Source organism: Mastacembelus armatus, chromosome 15 (genome assembly GCF_900324485.2).
Source record: "Mastacembelus armatus chromosome 15, fMasArm1.2, whole genome shotgun sequence".
Lineage (NCBI taxonomy): Eukaryota > Metazoa > Chordata > Actinopteri > Synbranchiformes > Mastacembelidae > Mastacembelus > Mastacembelus armatus.
In genome coordinates this window covers 20386700-20407291 of record NC_046647.1, presented here as the reverse complement: position 1 = coordinate 20407291, position 20592 = coordinate 20386700, and the positions used below count along the sequence as shown (strand labels likewise).

At 40.3% G+C, this 20592-nt stretch overlaps 1 protein-coding gene across 1 annotated transcript; it reads left to right on the top strand.

Annotated features, from left to right (window-relative positions):
- Positions 1–1583: 1583 nt before the first annotated feature.
- On the top strand, positions 1584–18367 carry b3gnt2b (UDP-GlcNAc:betaGal beta-1,3-N-acetylglucosaminyltransferase 2b). Its single transcript, XM_026309525.1, has 3 exons — positions 1584–1720; positions 9963–10110; positions 14144–18367. The coding sequence occupies exon 3, from the start codon at positions 14169–14171 to the stop codon at positions 15360–15362; it is 1194 nt and encodes a 397-aa protein (XP_026165310.1). The 5' UTR covers positions 1584–1720; positions 9963–10110; positions 14144–14168; the 3' UTR covers positions 15363–18367.
- The last annotated feature ends 2225 nt before the right edge of the window (positions 18368–20592 follow it).

Genomic DNA, 20592 nt, shown 5'->3' with positions numbered 1-20592 from the left:
TTACGGTCAGGCTTCAGGACGTATACATGCACCGTGTAAATCATCTGTGAGCTTTAAGGTGATTATTTATGAGACTGGGTGGCTGCCCATTGTTTCTGTGAGGTGACCATCTGTGAATCTGTTACACAGAAGGATGTAGAGCCTCCAGTGCTCTACACAGCAGACCCCCTTTGTCCTGGGCCTCGGTCATTAGGAGCCTGGGGAGTGGCCCCCAGCTGTGTCTAGACTTCACGCCCATGACACGCAAGCATACTTCCAAAACCCAAATGTCACATACCGACCTCTTGTTTGGCCCAATACATTGCTCAATACAAGTGACTGACATATCCAAAAATCTGGTCTGGATGGGAGAACTATTGGTTAAACAGGTTAAACCAGAACCCCCACCCTGACCAGGGAAGTAAGCAATTCTCAGTTTGCTTGATAAAACCGGTTTAGTCCTTATTGTGCCTTTACTCACACAATAGCTTCAGTCAGAATCATGAATGGAAAACTTACCAGACGAATCTCCAAATATGTGAACAGCAAGTCAAGGGTCTGATCAAACTAAATATTGTCATGAGCACAGTGAACACGACCCATTTCAACGTGGTTACAGTGAATGTGCCCTCACAATCAGACATACTTTATTGTTTGGTTCCTGTGCTCCATATCACACTGTATGAGTTAGCAAAAAGGAAAAAACAAAAGTAAAGTTGAAAAATAAATCTGAAGCAATAAATTTACTAAATGAACTCATAAATTTACTACTAGCATTTACTAAAACTAAATAAACTCACATCTTTCAAATACAAAATATAATACAAAAATAGACACTATTTAAATATACATATTTACATATTTTTCCATTGATTTTTAATGTAAACATTTGTTTTTTGTTTTCTTTTCTTCTATCCTGCTCTTATTTTTTTTATCTTGTGCTTTACTTCAGGTTCATCTTATCTTCTTATCTTATCCATCCATCCATTTTCTATACCTGCTTTTTCCTGGAAGCCAGGGTCACAGGGATCTGCTGGAGCCTATCCCAGCTCTCTCTCAGGTGAAAGGCAGGGGTACACCCTGGACAGGTCCTCTTATCTTATATTTACATATTTACAATCACAAGGAACAGACACAACTTGTAAAACAGGTCAAAAAATGCTAATCAGGTGACGCATAGTTCTCGTCCAGGTGGTTGTGGTCAATTGTCAGAAAAACTGATTTTTACCTCTGGGGCACAAACTGGGGCCACTCCACTGCAGCCATAAAGGCCTTAACAAATGAGCCTTAAAGTCCAGGACCTAAGGGTTTATGCAGGGGACTGTGTATGTGGCGTTCACTGACAGTAGGCCTTTCTGACTTCACCTTCAGAAAGTGAAGCCACTTGTTTCTGCTCGTCAGGTGGTGAACCAAGTCAAATGAAACTACTCTGACAGAATATAACGGGCCTGTCTTTTATGAACGGGTATGTCTGGGCGTGTGTCTGGGCGCGTGTGTGTGTGTGTGTGTGTGTGTGTGTGAGAGAGAGAGAGAGAGCGTGAGGAATGGGGACGTAAGACCTGCTCCGCCCAGGACGTGTTACGTTCAAAGATCTCTGGGCTCCGCTACTGCTCTCAGTCCTCGGCGGAGTGAGACCCTGGAGCGCGTCACGGTGAAAAGGCCAAATTTATCTGCCGGAAAAGTCGCATGGATTTATTTATCTGCTCCGCCGGTGCCGGGCTGACGAGGGACGACTGAAACCGTAAGTGAATTGACCGAGCTTCGGGTTTTTCTGCTTATTAAAGTCCAAAAGGTTTAACCCGTCAGTAAAGTACTATAGTCGCCTTACAAGTGCGTGAGTCCTCACTTGGGAATGTGCGTGTTTGAGATATGCGGTTAAGAGTCTACTTGGAGACTAAGATACAAAACTTAAAAGTGGAGTTTCTGCCGCAGGGAAACAGCTGTAACAATAAAGACAAAGCATCTCTCCAGCCCTAACGCTCAGACGAGTAGCTGCTGATTTAAATCAACACTTTACAGACGATTTGTAAAGAAAAAAGCCAAAACATCCACCGCTAGTCCCAGTTTGGCGTCTTAACAAACACTTTAAGGTCTTCACGTTGGACCTTCGGCATCGTTTTATGGTAAAATCACCCAGAATTACTTATCATGATATTAGTTTCAGCCATGGTAAGTCCAAACATGGGCCCAGATCTCAAGTGTCCCTCAAACCGCGGCGACGCAAACAGAAAGGCGGAAATATGTTGGTGGAAGGGAAGCGGCTGAAGTGAATCCAGTGTTGGGAAGAGCCGACACTCCTGCCAACCTACATTTGGACCTGAACAGACCCGGGCAGACCCGGAAAGCTTCCTCCTCCTCATGTGTGCTCCGCCAGATAAAAGTTTTTAATCACATGAGCCACATTTTCCAGAGGCTGCGCAGATGTGTGTCAGAAACCATAGACGGGATGAGCTGTCTCCCTGCAGTCATGGACACACTCCGGACTCTGCTGGATGCAAACGGGGCTAATGAAGACTGAGAAGTAAATGAATAAGCTTCACTCCTCAGTGGATTCACCACAGTCTAACCAGGTTGTTTTTGTAGAAGTTACAGGGTTTGACTTGTTTGTTAAGCTCTTTCCTACAGAGACCATCTCTAGACCTAATATTTAATCTGACTCACAGCTTTGGGTTGTGCACCCCAGGTTGTAGTCGTCACATTGACTCTTAGTTTCCTGGGAGTCTTCTGCTGTGGCTGATTCTGTTTATTCTGTTTCTATAACAGGTCATGTATGGTTAGCACTACACTCCCATATAGAACATCAGATGTCTGATCAGTTGGATCAGATAACAGAAGTTTGTGTGTGTGTGTGTGTTTGAGTCTGTGTGGAAAAGGATATTTTGTGCTTGTGCTTTTATGAAATTCAATTAGCTGCTCCATCGAGTATCGAGTTTCAATGTTGCTTGTGATGTTGTTCGTCCGCTGTTTTTTCTGTTCCACGAGGGGAGAAAGCACAGACAACATGAGCTGATGCTGTGTTGGACCAGATGCTCAACAGAGCAGTCTCAAAGCCATCAGGGCCCCTCACATACAGCAGTCTGCATGATCAGCCAACCATTTTTCCAGATTATGTGTAGAAAGCACTCAGCCACAAGCTCCATTTTCCTGCTCAAGGACACTTTGACCGTCACAGGATGTGAATTCACCTGTTCATTAAATCCAACCTGAGATCTTTTAGACACAGGACATTTTTTTCTGCCCGCTCTCATTTCACATTTATCTAATTAATGTCACCTAATGAACCAGTCCTCATTAATATACTGGACATTCCCGGCAGTGGCAGACCAGCAGTTTCTAAGGATGTGGAGATGAACTGCAAAGACAAGTCATCTTCCTGACGCCTAGAAAACCAGTGTGTGGATAAACCCATGTTGGAGACATGTTGATTATTTGTTTGCATGTGTGCGACTGCGTTTAATAGCAGTAAGAAAACTGCTGTAGTTGTGGAGTGTTTGTTAAAGGCTAAAGAACTAAACCTTTTCTTGTAGCCCGTATCGATTTAAGAACATTGAGTTTCTGATCATTGTTTAGAAAAGAAAATGGTGAATTTTGCTCTGAAGGATTCAACGGTTCCTTCTGATAGAAAGATCAGCTGCTTCACCCAGTCCTCCTTTCATTTCAAAGATTTCAAGGTCACTAATTCCAGCACATCCCAAATTGGTGACAAGGAAATGCCCAGGGGTGCTGCTAATTATGGGAACATCCCATCAGCTCTGTACTATAACTGCTGCTTTGTCGTCCTTCATGTTGACACAGAAACTACACTGTCCTGAGGAAGAGTTAGCATTGTCGAATGTCTCTGCTCTTCTGTGATCCCTCAGACTAGTTTACAGTGTAAATATGTTTTGTTGGGCGTTGGCAAGTAAGCTCACCTAAGACATCTGCAAAGACATATCGCTCTTTGACTGAACAGGAACAGTAGTTAGTTGGTTTCCCAGCTGCCATTGCTTGGCTCTTTTTAGTTAACCTGAAAGGGCACTTTCATGTTATGACACACACCGTCACTATTCTTCCACTGGTGTCAGCAAGAAAAACAGTCTAGCGTGAAATTCAGACTAAACCAACAAAGCAGAAATCCTAAACTGACAGGTGCCAGCAGCTGGAGTTACCACTGCTGCTGCTTGGCTGGTTGATAGCCAGGTAACACATCCAGCCTGGGCCCCCGCCTTTTCTTTGTTGTATTATTTAGCAGCAACATCAAACTCCGGCTGGACACACATTTCATAATATATTTAAAGTATGAAGCTAAAGTGTAAATGTTACACACGCAGTTTTCTGCTCGCACAGCTAAACATACTGCGATAATTGAATTTGGATGAAATGAACTCATTTTTTCCTTTAGCAGCAGTTCAAGACACCAATTCCTGTGTCGTGAAAGAGGCTTATGCATGTGTTTGCCTACACTGCTGCATTCCTTCTCCATTCATTAAATCCTCTTTTGCCTTAAGTTTTATTAGTTGTTTTGGGGTTTTTGTTGGGTACGGAAGTCAGTAATTAAGTACAGTATGAAGTTTATCATAAGACATTTAAGTTAAACTCTAAAAGCAAAGTGCTAAGCAAATAAAAGAATCGGGTTTGCAATAGCAATCAAAAACAGATTATGAGTAAATGTCCAGAGCAGCTGCTGCCATTAAACTTCTTGGCTGCCATTGTTTTCCAACATCCATTTAAAACGACTTACCGTAATGTACTGCTGCATGGACACAACTAATCCATAATGGTACAGTCATTTTGCTAACAGCATTAGCTCTCTCTGACACACACACACACACACACACACACACACACACACACACACACACACACACACACACACACACACTCACACACTCACACACTCAGGCCCAGGCTTTATGTGTTATAGTTTACGTATTCAACAAACTGAAATGTCAAACTGTTGAATTCATGTGCATGTAAACAGCGTTAGGACTTTGGCTGCCTTTCTACTCCAACATGCTGTAAAAATAAAGTGTTTTAACTTTAGGATGTAACACTATGAGTTGAAATCTCCAACCAACAGCCATCTTCATTTCTGTCTTCTCCTGTTATCCTGTTTTCTTCCACGTCAGTGTAGCTGGTGTCTAATGAAAGTGCTTGTGTTTAAATGTGCAAATATTAGTCCAGCAGCAAATTCTGCTTGGAAAATGCTGTTGACTGATCCGTTATCAAAACAGACAAAGCTTCTCCAACATGACTCTTGTAACATGAGGCGTTATTCTCATTGGGACTGTGTGATACGTTTGCTTTGCTGCCTTGTCATGTGATTGCCAGTATAAACTTTAAAGGTAGGTGCAGAGGTGAAGCTGATGTCTTCAGATGTTATGACCAAAAGTCCAAAATCCACATGTATTGATTTTACTGTTACATGACAAAGCAAAGCAGTAAAATCCTGCCATTTATTAAGCATTCGTTCATTTTTTTTCAATTATTTTCCAAAACGATGTGTTTTCTATTCATTGGCTATTTATTTCAGAAGTACTTGATTTTATGTTTAAGGGGAAAAATGGTCACAAACTGCCATATCCCACAGTCTTTAAAGCCATAGCTGAAAAATTAATTAGATAACTGACAGGAATTTACACATAGACTGAGTAAGTTGGATACTCTTATCTCTACGTAACACACACGCACGGCTGCGCTTATCTTTCCTTACACACTTTATCCTTACACACACACACACACACTTGGGGCATATAAAAAATATAGTGTAATCAGTTTGTGATTTTGATTTCAGTGGAGATTAACAGACACGAGATGTGTGCTATAAACACTATGTTATTCTCATGTGTGCAGCTCATTGTGTAGTGTTGCATGAAGGGAAGTGTGTATGGCGATGTGGGCGTGGCACACTGCACTCACTGTGTTATCACATATAGTAGTTTGGTTTTTTTTTAATGACACTGAAACATGGTGGTGTTTTATAAGAAGATAACACAATTTAGGCTGAACATTAGTTTAACATGCACCACTCATATACGCTCCCGTACATTGACTTTGAAAATAAAATAATTTGATATAAATGTAAAATGACCAGTTTTTAAAACTTTCTCAGTCAGTTTGTTGTAAGTAATTATGGAAATGTGAGATGTGAAAAGTGGCTTAAAAAGATTCCTTCCTTATCGCATTAGCAGTAATGTCGGACCTGTAAACAGCTTCACCGCAACTATGTTTACTTCCTTATGATTCACACTTAAGACATACTCTTTAGTTCCTTTAGCTGATTTCTCTGGTAATGTGTTTGCCTTCCTGGATGAATTGCTGTCATTAGTTGCAATTTCCCATTTTCTACTAAAAAGCTGAACTGACACATTTATCACAATTGCAGTGGAGACTTTTTGTCAGTCCGTCTTTGTATGCAAAAATTAATAACTGCAGAAATTCAATTGCGGACCCACTGAGCTGGAGGAAACCTAGTGTTTCTTTTTTATTATTATTCTTGGCAGTTGTCTCCTTATCCCCAAAAAGGACACAGTAAACGTGCATATTTATCTGGGTTAGCTTATGTAACAGTTCATTACATCAGGTTTACTAGTGAATGTCTTAAAGAAGCATTATTTAAAAGCTGTATGAGACCAACCAACCCACTGAAGAAATGTCAACACTTTAATATCCAGTAACAGGACTGACCTGCCAACCACCAAACAAACAGTAAACTTCAGCGACTAGATGGTAACAACAAATTAAATTATTACTGTTGGAAGAGAAGCTCTGAAGAAGAGTAAATATTGAGCTTATGGCCTAAAAAAAATGACTGAATGTTACGAAGGTCTATATGTGATGGATGTGTAAGTAGATATCAGATATTCCACCAAATTGCCAAAAACTATGGTTTAAAAGTAATTTAAACAAAATGTCTAAAAAAAAATCAATCTAACCAACACGGTGGTGTTAAGCAGAGTTCTGTTAGTGATGACAACAGTGTTAAACAAAGGAACAGTGACCGTTTTACTCCTTTATCCTCGATAATGCCGCTTCACTGACGTAACACTGCCCCCATCTTAATACTGCCCAGTTACTAATCCTGGTAACTGTAAACATGACAGCATTTAGTACAGGAATAATTGTGCAGCTTGAGGTATATAAACAGTGTTTCCATGCCAGAGAGGGTGATGACCTTTTGCATGTGGTGTCAGGGTAACAAGTATTTGTTGATAATGAGAGATTCCATTCTATTTTAAGTGTGTGTGTGTGTGTGTGTGGGGGGGGGGGGGGATTATTGTCAGTTTATGCAATTTTCCACCATTATTTTCTTAACAATTCCGCTTTATGCTTGAAATACTATTGTTAAGCTGTATGATTGTCGATTTAGCAAGATATTGGGAGAAGAAAATCAAAGCTGCACATCGGTTCAGGCCTTCATGTTGTTATGTATCCAAGGGCTGCTGCAGTTTCACAGTGAGACACAGGCAGGATCTCAATCAGCTGCAGACACTCACATTCATAGTTAACCTGACCTCCAGAGGTGCTGTAGAGAAAATGGATGTGTCTGTTTCAAAGACAGATGCTCATTATTTAGAAAAATGTTATATGTGTGTTACTTCATACATTTCTGAAGCTTCCTTAACAAGATATCACCTCGGACTGTACCCTGGACTGTTTGTAAGTGCCTATGCAGCTGTCTGATTCACTCAGGAGAGGCAGCACACAGCTCCTCTGACGGAAAGTGTTTTATTTACAATAGTTAACATCTTTGGCTAAGCCACTAAAAATATTACTTAAGTACCAGAATTGAAATCTAACAATTCTAAGGTCATTTATTCCACAGCTCTGATGTGGCACAACACCTCAACTGCTAATTAAAACAAAATCCTTGGGCAAACACCAATCAGACAATCAAACAAGCCCATGTGTCTGTGACTAGCTCTAACAGATGAGGTTTGTGAATGCTGGTGTTGACAGTGAGTAACACACACTCCAGCTCAGACAGAACCCCTCTCGGTCACTGCCCTCAGGCTATTTATGGTGTGTTCTTCTCTTTGCACAATTTTGCTATTGGGCCCACATTCATCCTCCTATGTTCTTCTGACCTCAGTCAAGTGGTGCTCAAAAATATCTGTTAGATATTTACAACCTACGCAGAACCAAGATGGACTGTGTGTGGAACACGTTGCAATCGCTGCTCGCATGCAAACACAGTTCAGACTGGTTTACATAATGCATAAAAGATATCCAGTAATACAATCTACATCAGCATTAAAACTAGCGTAAATGGAAATGACTTCTTGTATTCTGATTGACAGGTTAGAGGCTTATTGGAATGGGAGCCATCAGTATTGATTGAGCATTGTGTCTGTAACCAGATATTATTATGTTTATATTCCTTTGACATTTGAGGGGTGTCAGTATTTCAAGCAGTTACATTTTTAGCAGGTCACAGGTTTGATGGGGTTCCTTTCCTTCTGTTACCTGGAAGTCCACTGTGGGATTTAAGAAGTGCAACATGAGAAAAGTGCATCAAGTGAAGTAGGGTTATCCCCTAAGACTCAATGATTCAAATCGTCACTCGAGAAACCAGCTGAGTCAAATCAATGAATGAATCAATGGACTTTTTTTTTTAGTGTGAAAGATAAATGGCTAGTTATTAAAAGTTGTCTGTGGACGGACTAACCGTTGCAGTTTTACTGTTCGTCTGTCAGCTGGACTAGTTCTGATATGGTACGTTGTATTTGCTAATTCTGAGATCTGGCCCTGGAGTTTGCAGTAAAAAGCAGGTTTTTCTAATCAGCTTCAGCAGCTGTGGTCTCAGCAGCAAACAGAAATAGCATTTCACATGACCTTGAACTGGAATATTATTTTCAGTAAAATTAAAAACTGCAGTCATAAAGGCCCTGTGGCAGTGACACAACCCAGAAATAATTTGAGAAGCATGGCCACCATTGTAGTGATTGTAGTGATGGAGCTGGCAGAATAAGATTGCAGCAGGTTTGTTCATCGTCAGTGAGAGAATCTGTTTGTTTTTGAATAAAATTAAATCACTAACATCATTTTAGTTCAAAGCTTTTATTTTTATATCCAAGCTGTTTGCTTTTCTCTCACCCCATGGACTAAAAGACAAACCCAGAGTACACCGGCCGTATTTAGACGGGCTTGTCAATACATTCAGAAACCACAGAGACGTTCTGTCGTTAGCACTTGTGCTCGTGCTTCTATTAACAGTTTACGGTGCTGGGCAATCTTGCAGTGAATGTTTCAAGCAGTCTGGTTCAATGCTGCACAGTAAAAAGTGATATGACCTCGTTATCATATCTGACCAGCACAACCAGTGGGTCAATCATTAACAGAACCCAGCTGCTGCTCTTTTACTCTTTACTGCACCTTTAATTGGTGTTGATGTCTGGTTCTGTTTCTTTCTCAAACCTATTGCTGATATTAATCATTTCTGTTAACAGCAGCCAGTAATGTGGCAAATCTGAATAAGGGATATTCATGTTTATTTGTGAGTCGGGTTTAAAATATAGGCATATAGAAGGTCTGAGCAGGAATTTCATGACTTTAGAGTTGCTTCTCTTGGGAGTGGTGCAGTTATCAGATATTGAAACAGTGCCGTGCATCAGAGAGAACGAGTTGTACACTGACACACCCCGGCTCCCTGATGGATTTAGGGCACAGCAGATATGCATGCGGCAACATGTCAGTGAGAAAGAGAAGCTCAAACATGAGAACTATAAACCAAGCGACAATCCATTAAATATTTATGATAAATAAATTACTGCTGAGCTGACAGTTGTGGTTTGTTTGCGTTTATCAGCAGACTCGGTCTATCTAGAGTTATGTACATTTGTGTGTTTCTCACATTTAGACAAGTTGCATTTTTTTTTTATTATAGTAAGTGTCCAGTGCTCTTTCTGCAGCTTGTCTATTTATTTTATGTATTCACCTTTCCTTGTCTACACATGGTCTTTGAGCTGCTCATTGTGTGATCTGGTTGTTATGTCTATTTTCAGGTGAATCCTCCACTGCTCAACTTCTTGTCATCATCCTTTTCTCCATTGGCTCCTGTTTCCCCCAGAGGGCGGAGCCAACTATGGGGTAATAGAGCTGAGAAGAGACGCCAGGACGAGACAAGCTGTGGAAGCCCTCTCACCTGCACAGGTAAGATTGCACAATGTACACACACACACAATTTCATAATCACTTTCATCATGCCCTTCAAGTGTAAAATATTAATTTGCTCTAATTTTGTTACGTTTATTAAATATGGAACAATTTGTTCTAGAAAATGTACAAATTTTACTCTAATTCCATTTTGTAGTAACCAGCATGTGACTCCATAACGAGGTATTTAAATTTGTCTGGACAGAACCTGGAAACTCAGTTTAAACTCAGTGAAACACAGACACACACAAACATCCTTTTAACCTTCTGCTGCTATTGTTTTCTGCTGACTCACATCCTCCCCCCACATAGGTGAGACACTTCACTTCCCTGAACATTTTATCAGTGGTCAAACACAGACTGGCATTGTCCAGCAGATTAGTGCCAGATCTAATCAGTGTGCCACAGACCTGCTTTCTGTGCTGATCAGTGAAACTGCAAACATCATCAAAGTCCATCTGGCCCACTATTGTTGCTAGGACCCAACCTGCAGGGATGATGAAAACAGTCACTACCTGGCTGAATGATTTATTTTTTGATGAGAAAGGCCAAACTTCAAATCATTTTGAATATCTGTTAATGAGTTGTATTAAAAGGTGACTTTTGTGGCAGCATGCTTACTACTCAAGTTACTCAAAACAAAAAACCTACATCACAATTGTGTGCAGATGCCATTGAGTCGTTGCTGTTACCAAAGTTACAGTCAGAAAACCCTCAGATCAATTTGCTGAGTGCTCCCCTGGTCTCCAATCTCTAACCTACTAACGTGAGTTCTGCACCAGTTAAACCACAAAGCATTTTCATAAACAGTAAAAGAAACTGTGGGCTATAAACACAGATGTAGTTAGGTGTACGATAGCTACTGCATATGGTTAGAGAGACAGAGGTGATAAGAGATTGATCTCTGCAAACACTAAAGGAGCACCCACATTGTTCACACTAGTTTGCACTAGTTAACACAAAGAATCACCGATGCATCAACAGAGAAATGCTAAACTAAAGCTGCATTGCTGGTTTTCAGTTAAGGGGCTGCAGGTACAAACCTCTGCTCACTGTGATCGCTGCTCTTATAATGATGAATGAATGTAAACATATGAGTTGCTCAGTAACAATACGCAGGGGACTAGCACTGCACATGTAACTCCAGGTCTATAAATGACTGTAGCTCACTGCTGCTAAGGATGTTATGGCCTGATCTTATACCACACATGCACCTGGGTTTTTTACAGAGTCAATATGAGGTGGTGCCTATAAATCAAAACCTACCTACCCCCAGCAGACATTCTGTTAACCTCCGGGCATTAAGTATAAATCCAGTTTATATTAAATCAACTAATGGTTAAGCTCAGAGGAGGCAAAAACCTTTTCATGACAGAGAGTCAAGAAAATTATCACAGCTTTCTGAACCTTTGTTGTCCTTTATCTCCTCCTTTTCTCATGAAATATTATGTGTTAATGTACATGCTTATCAAACAAAAGCAGTATCCATACAGTAAAAGCCCAGTAATACAGCCCGAGTTTTTCCCCTGAGCTGACTCTACTTCCAGTGGTGTGTCATGTACAAGAGCCCTGCACCTGCAGACATGCTGCGTTTCCTGCGAACCCACATTGGGACTTTTGCTGGTTAACTGAGTGTGTGCTCTGCATCTGAGTCTGTCATGTACAGTGCAAAGGTTTGGGCACATCATAAGTTTCTAAACTATTCATGGCATTACTTCTGAAAGCAGCTACACTACCCTTTTCGCTCAGTACAATATACCACACTGGGTGCACCATTTTGGCTTTGCCAGAACTGCACCAAGGCAACATAGACAAGTGTAAACCAGAATAGCAACTAAATGTTTGTTGGAGTTTGCATTTTACTATCAGAGGAGACAGCATTAAAGCGGAAATGTGAAATAGTTCTGTAAGTCACAAATGAACAGTTTCATTGATGGACACTTTTCAGCCTATTACAGTTCACAGTAACAGTAAAAAAAAAAAAAAAAAAAAAAGCCGTGTTATAAGAGCACAGATGGAACATATGTCCTCTAACCAGCTGCAGATTGTCCATCAAGGTAATGCAGGTAGGTGTGTGTTTAACCTCACACTGGGCAGTTAATTAGATGTCTGGAAGCAGTGATCTTGTCAACATCCTGTTTAGCTTTCTTCTTTAGTATCCATGATTTCCTCCACCCACCTATTTCCCAGAAGCCTCCCTGTTTATATGGAGATGCTGGAGTGGAAACGCTTAATTATCCATAAGCAAGAGAAAGTAAAGAGGCGATCTGCAGAGAAAAGGCTGTGTGTGTGTGTGTGTGTGTGTGTGTGTGTGTGTGCGTGTGTGTGTGTGTGTGCGTGTGTGTGTGTGCGTGTGTGTGTGTGCGTGTGTGTGTGTGTGCGCGTGTGCGTGTGCGCCTCTTTGTTAGTAGTGTCACTTGTCTTACTCTGTGTTTTTATGTAGTTATGAGCAAGATCAAGAGAAAGCAGGAATGTGAACAGGCGGTTGGGAAGGGATTGGCAGGAGGAGGTGAGGGGTAAACAAAGGACAGTTAACAGAGGGCAAACAGAAGTGCAGGGTTGTTGCTGGGACACAGGCAAAGGGGGTGAACCGATCAACCACGAGTCCATTATCCATTGCAAGTAGAGTCCCAGCTGCAGTGCTGATGGCAATGATTATCTTACATATAGAGCAAGCTTTGCTACAACACAGCCATGACGGTTAATGCAGTAAAGCATGACCACTGATTTACCACACCTTTTTCATATTGGATAACTATTTAATTTTTGTATGGTATTTGATTTCAGCCGTAGCCTGAATTCCTGGTCTATGCATAGATGCATCTGTTTGACTTGGCACAAACATGAACTGTCACACAGAACCTGCTGAGTAACTTGAATGACAGAAAGGTGGAGACAGTCCTAGAGCCAGATGATTTACTGCCATGGCACAGCAGGAGTGTCTAATAAAAAGGGATTTGATTTTGGCATGTGATTACCCTGTTTCATAACTGCAAGAAGAGGTTTAAGACCTGTTTAACAAACGCTCTTCTCTGTGGCACATTTAAAAAAAGAAAAAACCTGCTATATTGTGTTGAATGCAATATCTGAGCACATGCTGCATAAATGGAGGACAGTGACACATTATATCCTACATGAGTGTCATAACGACTTTCTTGGTTTGGCTGTGTCAGTTCCTGAGACCTGACCCCACTTTCATAATAGAAGGCAGAAATTGAGCAACTCAATAGGCCTCAATGCAGCAACAGTGCTACTAATTTGCATATCTAACTTTTTTTTTTCTATACACATGACGCGAACAGCAACTACACAGTTAAGTTTGGACGGTAATATTAGAAGGATGGGAAATGTCTGTTGCTGTGTTTATTTGGGCTTGTGTAGGTTTGACCTCTACTGAAGTTTCCTCCAGCAGCTTTGAATGAAATGTTTTGGGAGAAACAAGCATCCGCATGTGACTTTGTGGTACAGTGCTCTTGTGATTGAAAGACAGTTACCCATAAATAGCCAAAAACAGTCATGACTGCCTTGTTTTCTCTGAAATGAATAACATGTGATCATTTAATGTTGAAAAATCAAGTGCCTACCATACAACCGTGTGCTCTCCTGCACCACTTTTGACTATTTACAGTTTCACAACACTAATTTCCAAAGGAAGTACTTGATAGCTTGCTTGTTTAGTTCCACAGATGCAATCTGTACAAGTTTGTATACTCTGAACATTGTATATTTGCCTATCAGTTGGACTGTTTTTTCAGTGGAATTACAAACAGGAAACAGTGCCAAAGTGTGTCAATAAGAAATGGTTCTGTTCTTTGTGTTGTTTTTTATGGATATTATTTGTGAAATATTAAGCAGCGTTATATGTTCTAAAATCTTGGCTGACAGCAGTTTTTTGACATTTTGACCAGTCCGATCAGTGTGATAAATAATCCATATTGTCCTTCTGAAATTAGAGGACAGTATTTCCCTGGTGTTCAAATGCAGCATTGTCCTAATGTCTTGTTTTTCTTTCCTCTGTGTCTCTGCTCAGCTGGTGACAGGTGCAGGACACTGTCATGGCGCTGCTGCGGAACAGGCTAAAGGTTATGGTGACAGTGATGATGATCAACGTCTTCATCTTCATCCTCATTTTCCGGCACAGTAGTCAAGACAAAAACAGACATCCCAAGGTCCAAATCCCCACTACTACCTTCTGGACCAAAGTGACTCCCAGTTCAGCTTACTGGAACCTCCAGCAGCAGATACTGGACCTTCAGGACAATCCCATCCTGTTGGCTTACTTAAATGACACAGTCATGCCTGATTGGCTGGTTGATATCAATTTGCCCTCTAACCCCTGCCAGCTTAACAATAAGGTTACTACTCAGGTTAAAGACTACAACTCCCTACCGGACCGCTTCAAGGACTTCCTGCTTTATATGCACTGCCGTTCCTACCCGATTGTGTTGGACCAGCCTGATATCTGTAAGAGCCCGCCATTTCTGCTTCTTGCTGTCAAATCCCAGGTATCGCATTTTGACCGGCGCCAGGCCATCCGTCAGTCCTGGGGTCGGGCAGGTGTTATAGCCAATCAGACTGTGGTTACTGTGTTCCTTCTTGGCAATGCCACAGCTTGGGACTACCACCCGGATCTGTCTAGTACCCTGCTTGATGAGAGCGCACGCCATAAAGACATCATCCAGTGGGATTACCGGGATTCATTCTTCAACTTGACTGTCAAAGAAGTTCTGTTCCTGGAGTGGGTACAGACTCGATGCCCCAGTGCTCGCTTCATCTTCAAAGGTGACGATGATGTCTTTGTTAACACTTACCGCATCCTGGACTTCCTCAAAGGCCTCTCAGAGCCCAAAGCCAGGGACCTGTTTGTGGGTGATGTGATCACAGATGCTGGACCACACCGGGACAAAAAGGTCAAATACTTCATCCCAGAGAGTTTATACATTGGGAAGTACCCCCCATACGCAGGAGGTGGGGGCTATCTTTACTCTGGTGACATTGCTGCTCGTCTGTACAGTTCATCAGAGCATGTAGCGCTCTACCCGATAGATGACGTCTACACAGGTATGTGTCTCAGGAGATTAGGGCTGGCCCCTGAGAAAAACAAAGGGTTTAGGACATTTGACATAGAGGAGAAATACAGGTCAAACCCTTGTGCATACAAAAGTTTAATGCTTGTTCATCCGAGGACCCCACAGGAGATGATCAAGATCTGGACCTGGCTCAGCAGCCCTGACCTGAACTGCCAGTGACGGCTCCACAGCAGCCAGACTAAAACAGTCCTTGAGACAGATTGAGGATCAAATCCAAAAGGTCAAAGTGACAGAGTATCCAAACTGGATCCTAACCTTTAAAGTTGGCAGCTTTAAGTTAAAATATTATTATTATCATTGTCACTTGGCGCTTGAGATCGGTGCTAATGATGCATTGTGCCTCTAAAAATTAGTAGGAATGTGTTGTTTGCTCCCTTTTTTTCGAAACGGCCACCATAGTATTTTGACTTGATTAGCTAACCCCGTTGAAGCTTCACCCAAAGTGAGCATGTCCTTCTTTGTGTGCACATATTTATATAAATAACTGTTTTATGGCCTTTCTAACGCTATAATACTGTGTGTCAGCTCTCAGTGCTGTATTATATAAATAAGGAGACTAAGATCCAGTCCTCCTGGGACTATTTTGTTGCAATTTCAAGCAAAGAAAGACACTGTGCTGGGCTACTGGCATAGGGATAATAATGATGTTTTCAATAAATATTGTGAAAGTAATTAAGAGACCAAGTGCACAGGAAAAAACATGATTCCCCTGAAGCAACAGTTATTGCTGCTGGCTTTAAGAAGAGCTTCCTGGAGAACAATTCTTGGTAATTGTTGCTGGAAGAAATTTGTGCTGCTGTTCCCATCCACACTCCCCAAAGTATTTACTTGTGACTCGCTCCAAGTCAAACAGTTTCTCCTCAATAAGACTTTAGGAAAGACTTGTTTGGTTTATTTTAAGTTAAATCAGTTGATGTCTTAAAACTCTGTATCAGTCTTTAGTAGTTGGGACACATTTCTCATTCAGTTCAGTGGGAAATGTCCAAACTTTTAACTGCTAGTGCATCACGTTCCAACAAGAACGTTACAGAGCGTTGAACATTGGTGTTTGATGGAGTGAATACACACTTACTTTCAGGAAACAGGGAGAATAGGAGTCCAGCTCAGCAGGTCTGTGCTTGGTTTGTCATATGGAGAAATCCAAAATGCTGTTCTGCTTCAGTTTCAATAATAATCGCTGTAACTTGCCTTATAAATGTCTGCAGCAGTTGTGTACAGGTGTTGAATGGTGTTAAATGTTGTTTTAATGTGATGTCAGTGAATCAGATTCAAATTACTTTTAAAGCACGAGTGGATCATGACGTCTACACCACCATAAGCTGTTCACAAACTATTTTTAAGGCTTAATTCCAAAATGTTACGTGTCCATTGTTTTATTCCCCATTTAAGGATTATACAGTTGATTGCGTTCTTGAAAAAAGTCTGGGTAATTAGTTTTAACTTATTTGTTGGTAAATGCCTTAAAATGATGAATAATATATATTGACATGAGAGTCTTCTTTCTGTTTTGAAGGTTACTGCTCAGCCCACTGCTGTGTAGCACAAACGTGTGTTCTGTAATGCCCCTTTTCAGCTGTATGAGACCCATATTGACACACTTGACACATATTGAGAGTTCTTCAAATGCACCTTTGTCATATCATGCCTCAGAGAGTTTACAGAGAAAGGAGATGTTGCTGTCATATTACCGAGCTTTAGGATCCATCTTCTTTGGATTGTTTCAGTAATTTAATTTACTTCAGTATTTACACATAGAATGTGAGTGGCCTCAGTGCATGAACTGAATGCTGAAAATTAGTGGCATGATTAGTGAGCATGGACACATTTTGATCCCAAACCAGGTTGTTTCATTAAGGGTGCTGTTCCTTTGCCTCTGTTAGAGCTCCCCCTGCTGGTCAGGACAGGTAGGTTTCACTTTTGAAACAGCTTCATCCAGACACTGGCTACTTCACCCTATACCTAATTTATTTCTACGTATTTGACTCTTCAGATATTCTAGATTATCACTTACAGCAACTTATCTCTCTGTTGTATTGGATTTGTCACTGTGACACTTGTAAATACTTTTCGTAGATACTTTTAGCCTACGTTGGTGTCAGATAGTTGGGGTTTGCCACACAAAGAAATCAAAAACACTTCAGACAATCACAGTAACTTTCTTAAGATGTACTTTTTTTTTTATTATTTGGAGGGGTGGGTTGTTAACTTACTGGACACTAATTTAATTGCCCACATGTGGAAACATTAATCTAGTTCCAAGTTGGATAAAATGAACCCATAGGAGACCAGGACTGTAACAAAATTCATTTTTTTAGAATATTTAAGTGACGCTTATATTTTTCTTTGGGTCATGTGTCATCAACATCTGTGGTTTATCACCCACCTCTTACCAATATTAATTTACATTACATACTTACTGCGTAAAGTTTGTGGCTATTTGAAATGTTTACATGTTTATAAAAAGCCATTATTTTTATCATTAATTCTGTTTGACGGTAGAGGCATTTTTGACACACATTTTGTCCTTCTTTATGTTTCTGTCCTGCTGCCTTCAATTTTACCTCCCACCATCACTGTGCTTTACCTGGTCATTTTGCTTGACTCTGTTTCTTTGAAGGACAGATGTTCTTTTACAGTCAGTGTTTCTGTGGGCTCTCGGGTCAGTAGGTGTCTTTTTTTTTTTTTTTGAGCTTATGTCAGCGCTGGTATTGTTTTCGGGACACAGTGATAACTGTAAGAGTCATAGAAGGAAGGTCAAATGTCACCATGACTCTACTTTGACATTTTAGGCACAAAAAAAAGATCCTCAAATTAAATGTATTATGTCTTGATTGATACTTTTTTTTTTTTACATTGTCCATTTTAATTACTCAGAAACAAAACAAAAACAAGTTGCCAAACAAAATAATTTGATAAAATGAGTCTCAGCCTTCATAAGCCATTAACATTTGTGTTTTTATTTAGAGTTAATCACACCCTGAAGCTCCCTGACTTGTATTTGGGGTCACTGTCATTATTGTGTTACACCTGAACAAGTAAAATGTTACCAAATCTATGCCCGATGTTTGCATGTACTGTACCTTGTTAAGTGTGATTGCTTTATTATGACTTAGGAATGATGTAATTATTTCAATAAAATTATATTTTGCTGTTTTTTTTTTAAATACTGTTGAATGTGTTTTTATTATAATACAGATAAAATGACGTATGAGATCATCTGTTTTTAAAAAGCTATGTTCGAACATGCCAGGTTGAGCTTAACATGTAGGGTAAAATATCAAATTATAGAACAATCACAAGCTGTAATGTCTGGACTGAAATGCAGCTTCTGTTTACTTTTTTTTTTCTGTCCCATGCACTTTAAAACTGCTTCACTCTGTTGAGATGTCTGTTTTTAGGAACTTTATTTTCTAACAAACCAATTTAAACATATTGAAGTTTTTATGAAGAAGATTACTGTGTTGACTCACATGATTATTTTCTGTGTATCAAATACTAAACTTGTCATGTGCAACCCTTTTTGGCTTGTAAAGAGAATTTAAAAAGTTATAAATTTAATGTGGCTCTCGTACCAGCAGAGGGCAGCAATGTATAAACTGCATGTGGACCTACCAGCTGTGGTACCATACCAAACTGGTCACTGATCATCCTGCAGTATCAGGAGCGTGTTTGGTGCAGCTGGAAGGCAGGAATATAAATATAGCCCATGGACCAAACACTTCACAAACCAACTTGCCATAATCTAAACCGTAATCATGCTTTTGATTTCACACGTGCTAGAACAAACATGCTGCAGAACTAGTTAGTTTGGTGTATTAGTTTTTATTGGACACTAAGAACCGACATTTTAAAAAATTGAAGATTTGTTCTGTTTAGCCGTTTATCTGCAATGTGCACATAGTGAGGAAACGTAGGCTGATGTTAGAAACTAATTTAGGTGGAGTCAAATGATTAAATTATGATTCAGTTTATATCGGTGTCTCCCTGGTTCCTTATATGGGATTGTGTGATTTGTGCTTATATACATATATATATATATATATATATATTACATTGTGGGTCATACATGTTTGTTTCTTTCTGTGCTGATGGTTGTTACAGCACCATGTTGGTACCCAGAGTGCACTGTCATACCCTGAAGGTCTTTTATTAATTTTAAATTAATAACATTACAGTGTGTGGAACTGCTTATAGCATCTTTTGAACTATTCTACTGGTGGTTTTGTTTCAAGGAAAATTACAGTAAAAACCAGTGTGGTCTGTGTTGCTTTCAGCACATTCCCCTCATTTGTATTCCTTGAATCATTGAGATTCTATTCATTTATCTGTAAAGACAAATTCATGTGTTTTGTGGTATGTGCATGCAGGTAAACAGATCAGAGATTAGGATGGAGCAGCTTCTTCATTGCACTTTCCTCTCAAGGGTGTTTATCCTCCACCTCTTCACACAGGGATAAGCTGGGGCACGGTTGTCATGGTGACTGTATTCCCAAGGCGGAGGCAGCCATCATCTGGTGCAGGTGTGGGACCACAAAAAGGTTCACAAGAGAGATGTACTGTACAGGGTGTGTATTCAGGTGCTCAACGCATAATGTTATCTGAGTGGGAATGGCCCAGTGATTTTTTTTTAAAGGAAAGAAAGAAATGTTTTCTTTGGCTTTAGATTTGATTTAGTTTGTAACAGAAGTTCACTTTGTAAAACTGTGTCAGCCAAAGAAAACACAATTTCTGTGCCTTCTGTATTTCACAGAGGCAGGATGACATTAACACTGTACAACAATTAATAACAAATCCAGAGCATATTTCACTGGTTCTTTCATGACCTAGTGTGTGACCCACAGGTGAACAGGTCAGAGACTCAAAATACCCCAGTGAAACAAATACGCCTGGAGTCATTTCTGACTGTATTTTATGAGCCTCACAGTGAAGCATCCATGTCATAACTAACAAATTACAAACAGTAATACTACAACTGATTAGTCAAAACTCCACCTAAAGGCCTGAATCTCCACAACCGTTACAGTGACTCCAGTGGCATCATCTTCTTTGTGTGTGTTTTCACTTTGGCAAATGGTTTCCTTTTCCTTTCGGTCCACAGTTGCATCCTGCTGGCTCTAATGCTCTATTGGGACGAATTCAACACTTGCACCATCTTAGCTGTTGTAATATCCTGCCATGGCATCCTGTTTCAACGCAGAAATGTTTTTAGCTGGTGACGGTCTGTAAGCTGTATTTTCAAATTCAGAAATAATAATCATGAAGTTGTTACTCTTACAGCTAAGGGTTGGTCTGGGGATAATTATTTTCACTTGAATCAACAATGAACTGAATGTAATAACACATTCTTCTGTGACATGGATCCTCATCTGTGTTTGAAAACACATCACTG

Excerpts from the sequence above, each read along its gene's own strand:
- b3gnt2b (XM_026309525.1), top strand. The coding sequence starts at position 14,169 with ATGGCGCTGCTGCGGAACAGGCTAAAGGTTATGGTGACAGTGATGATG.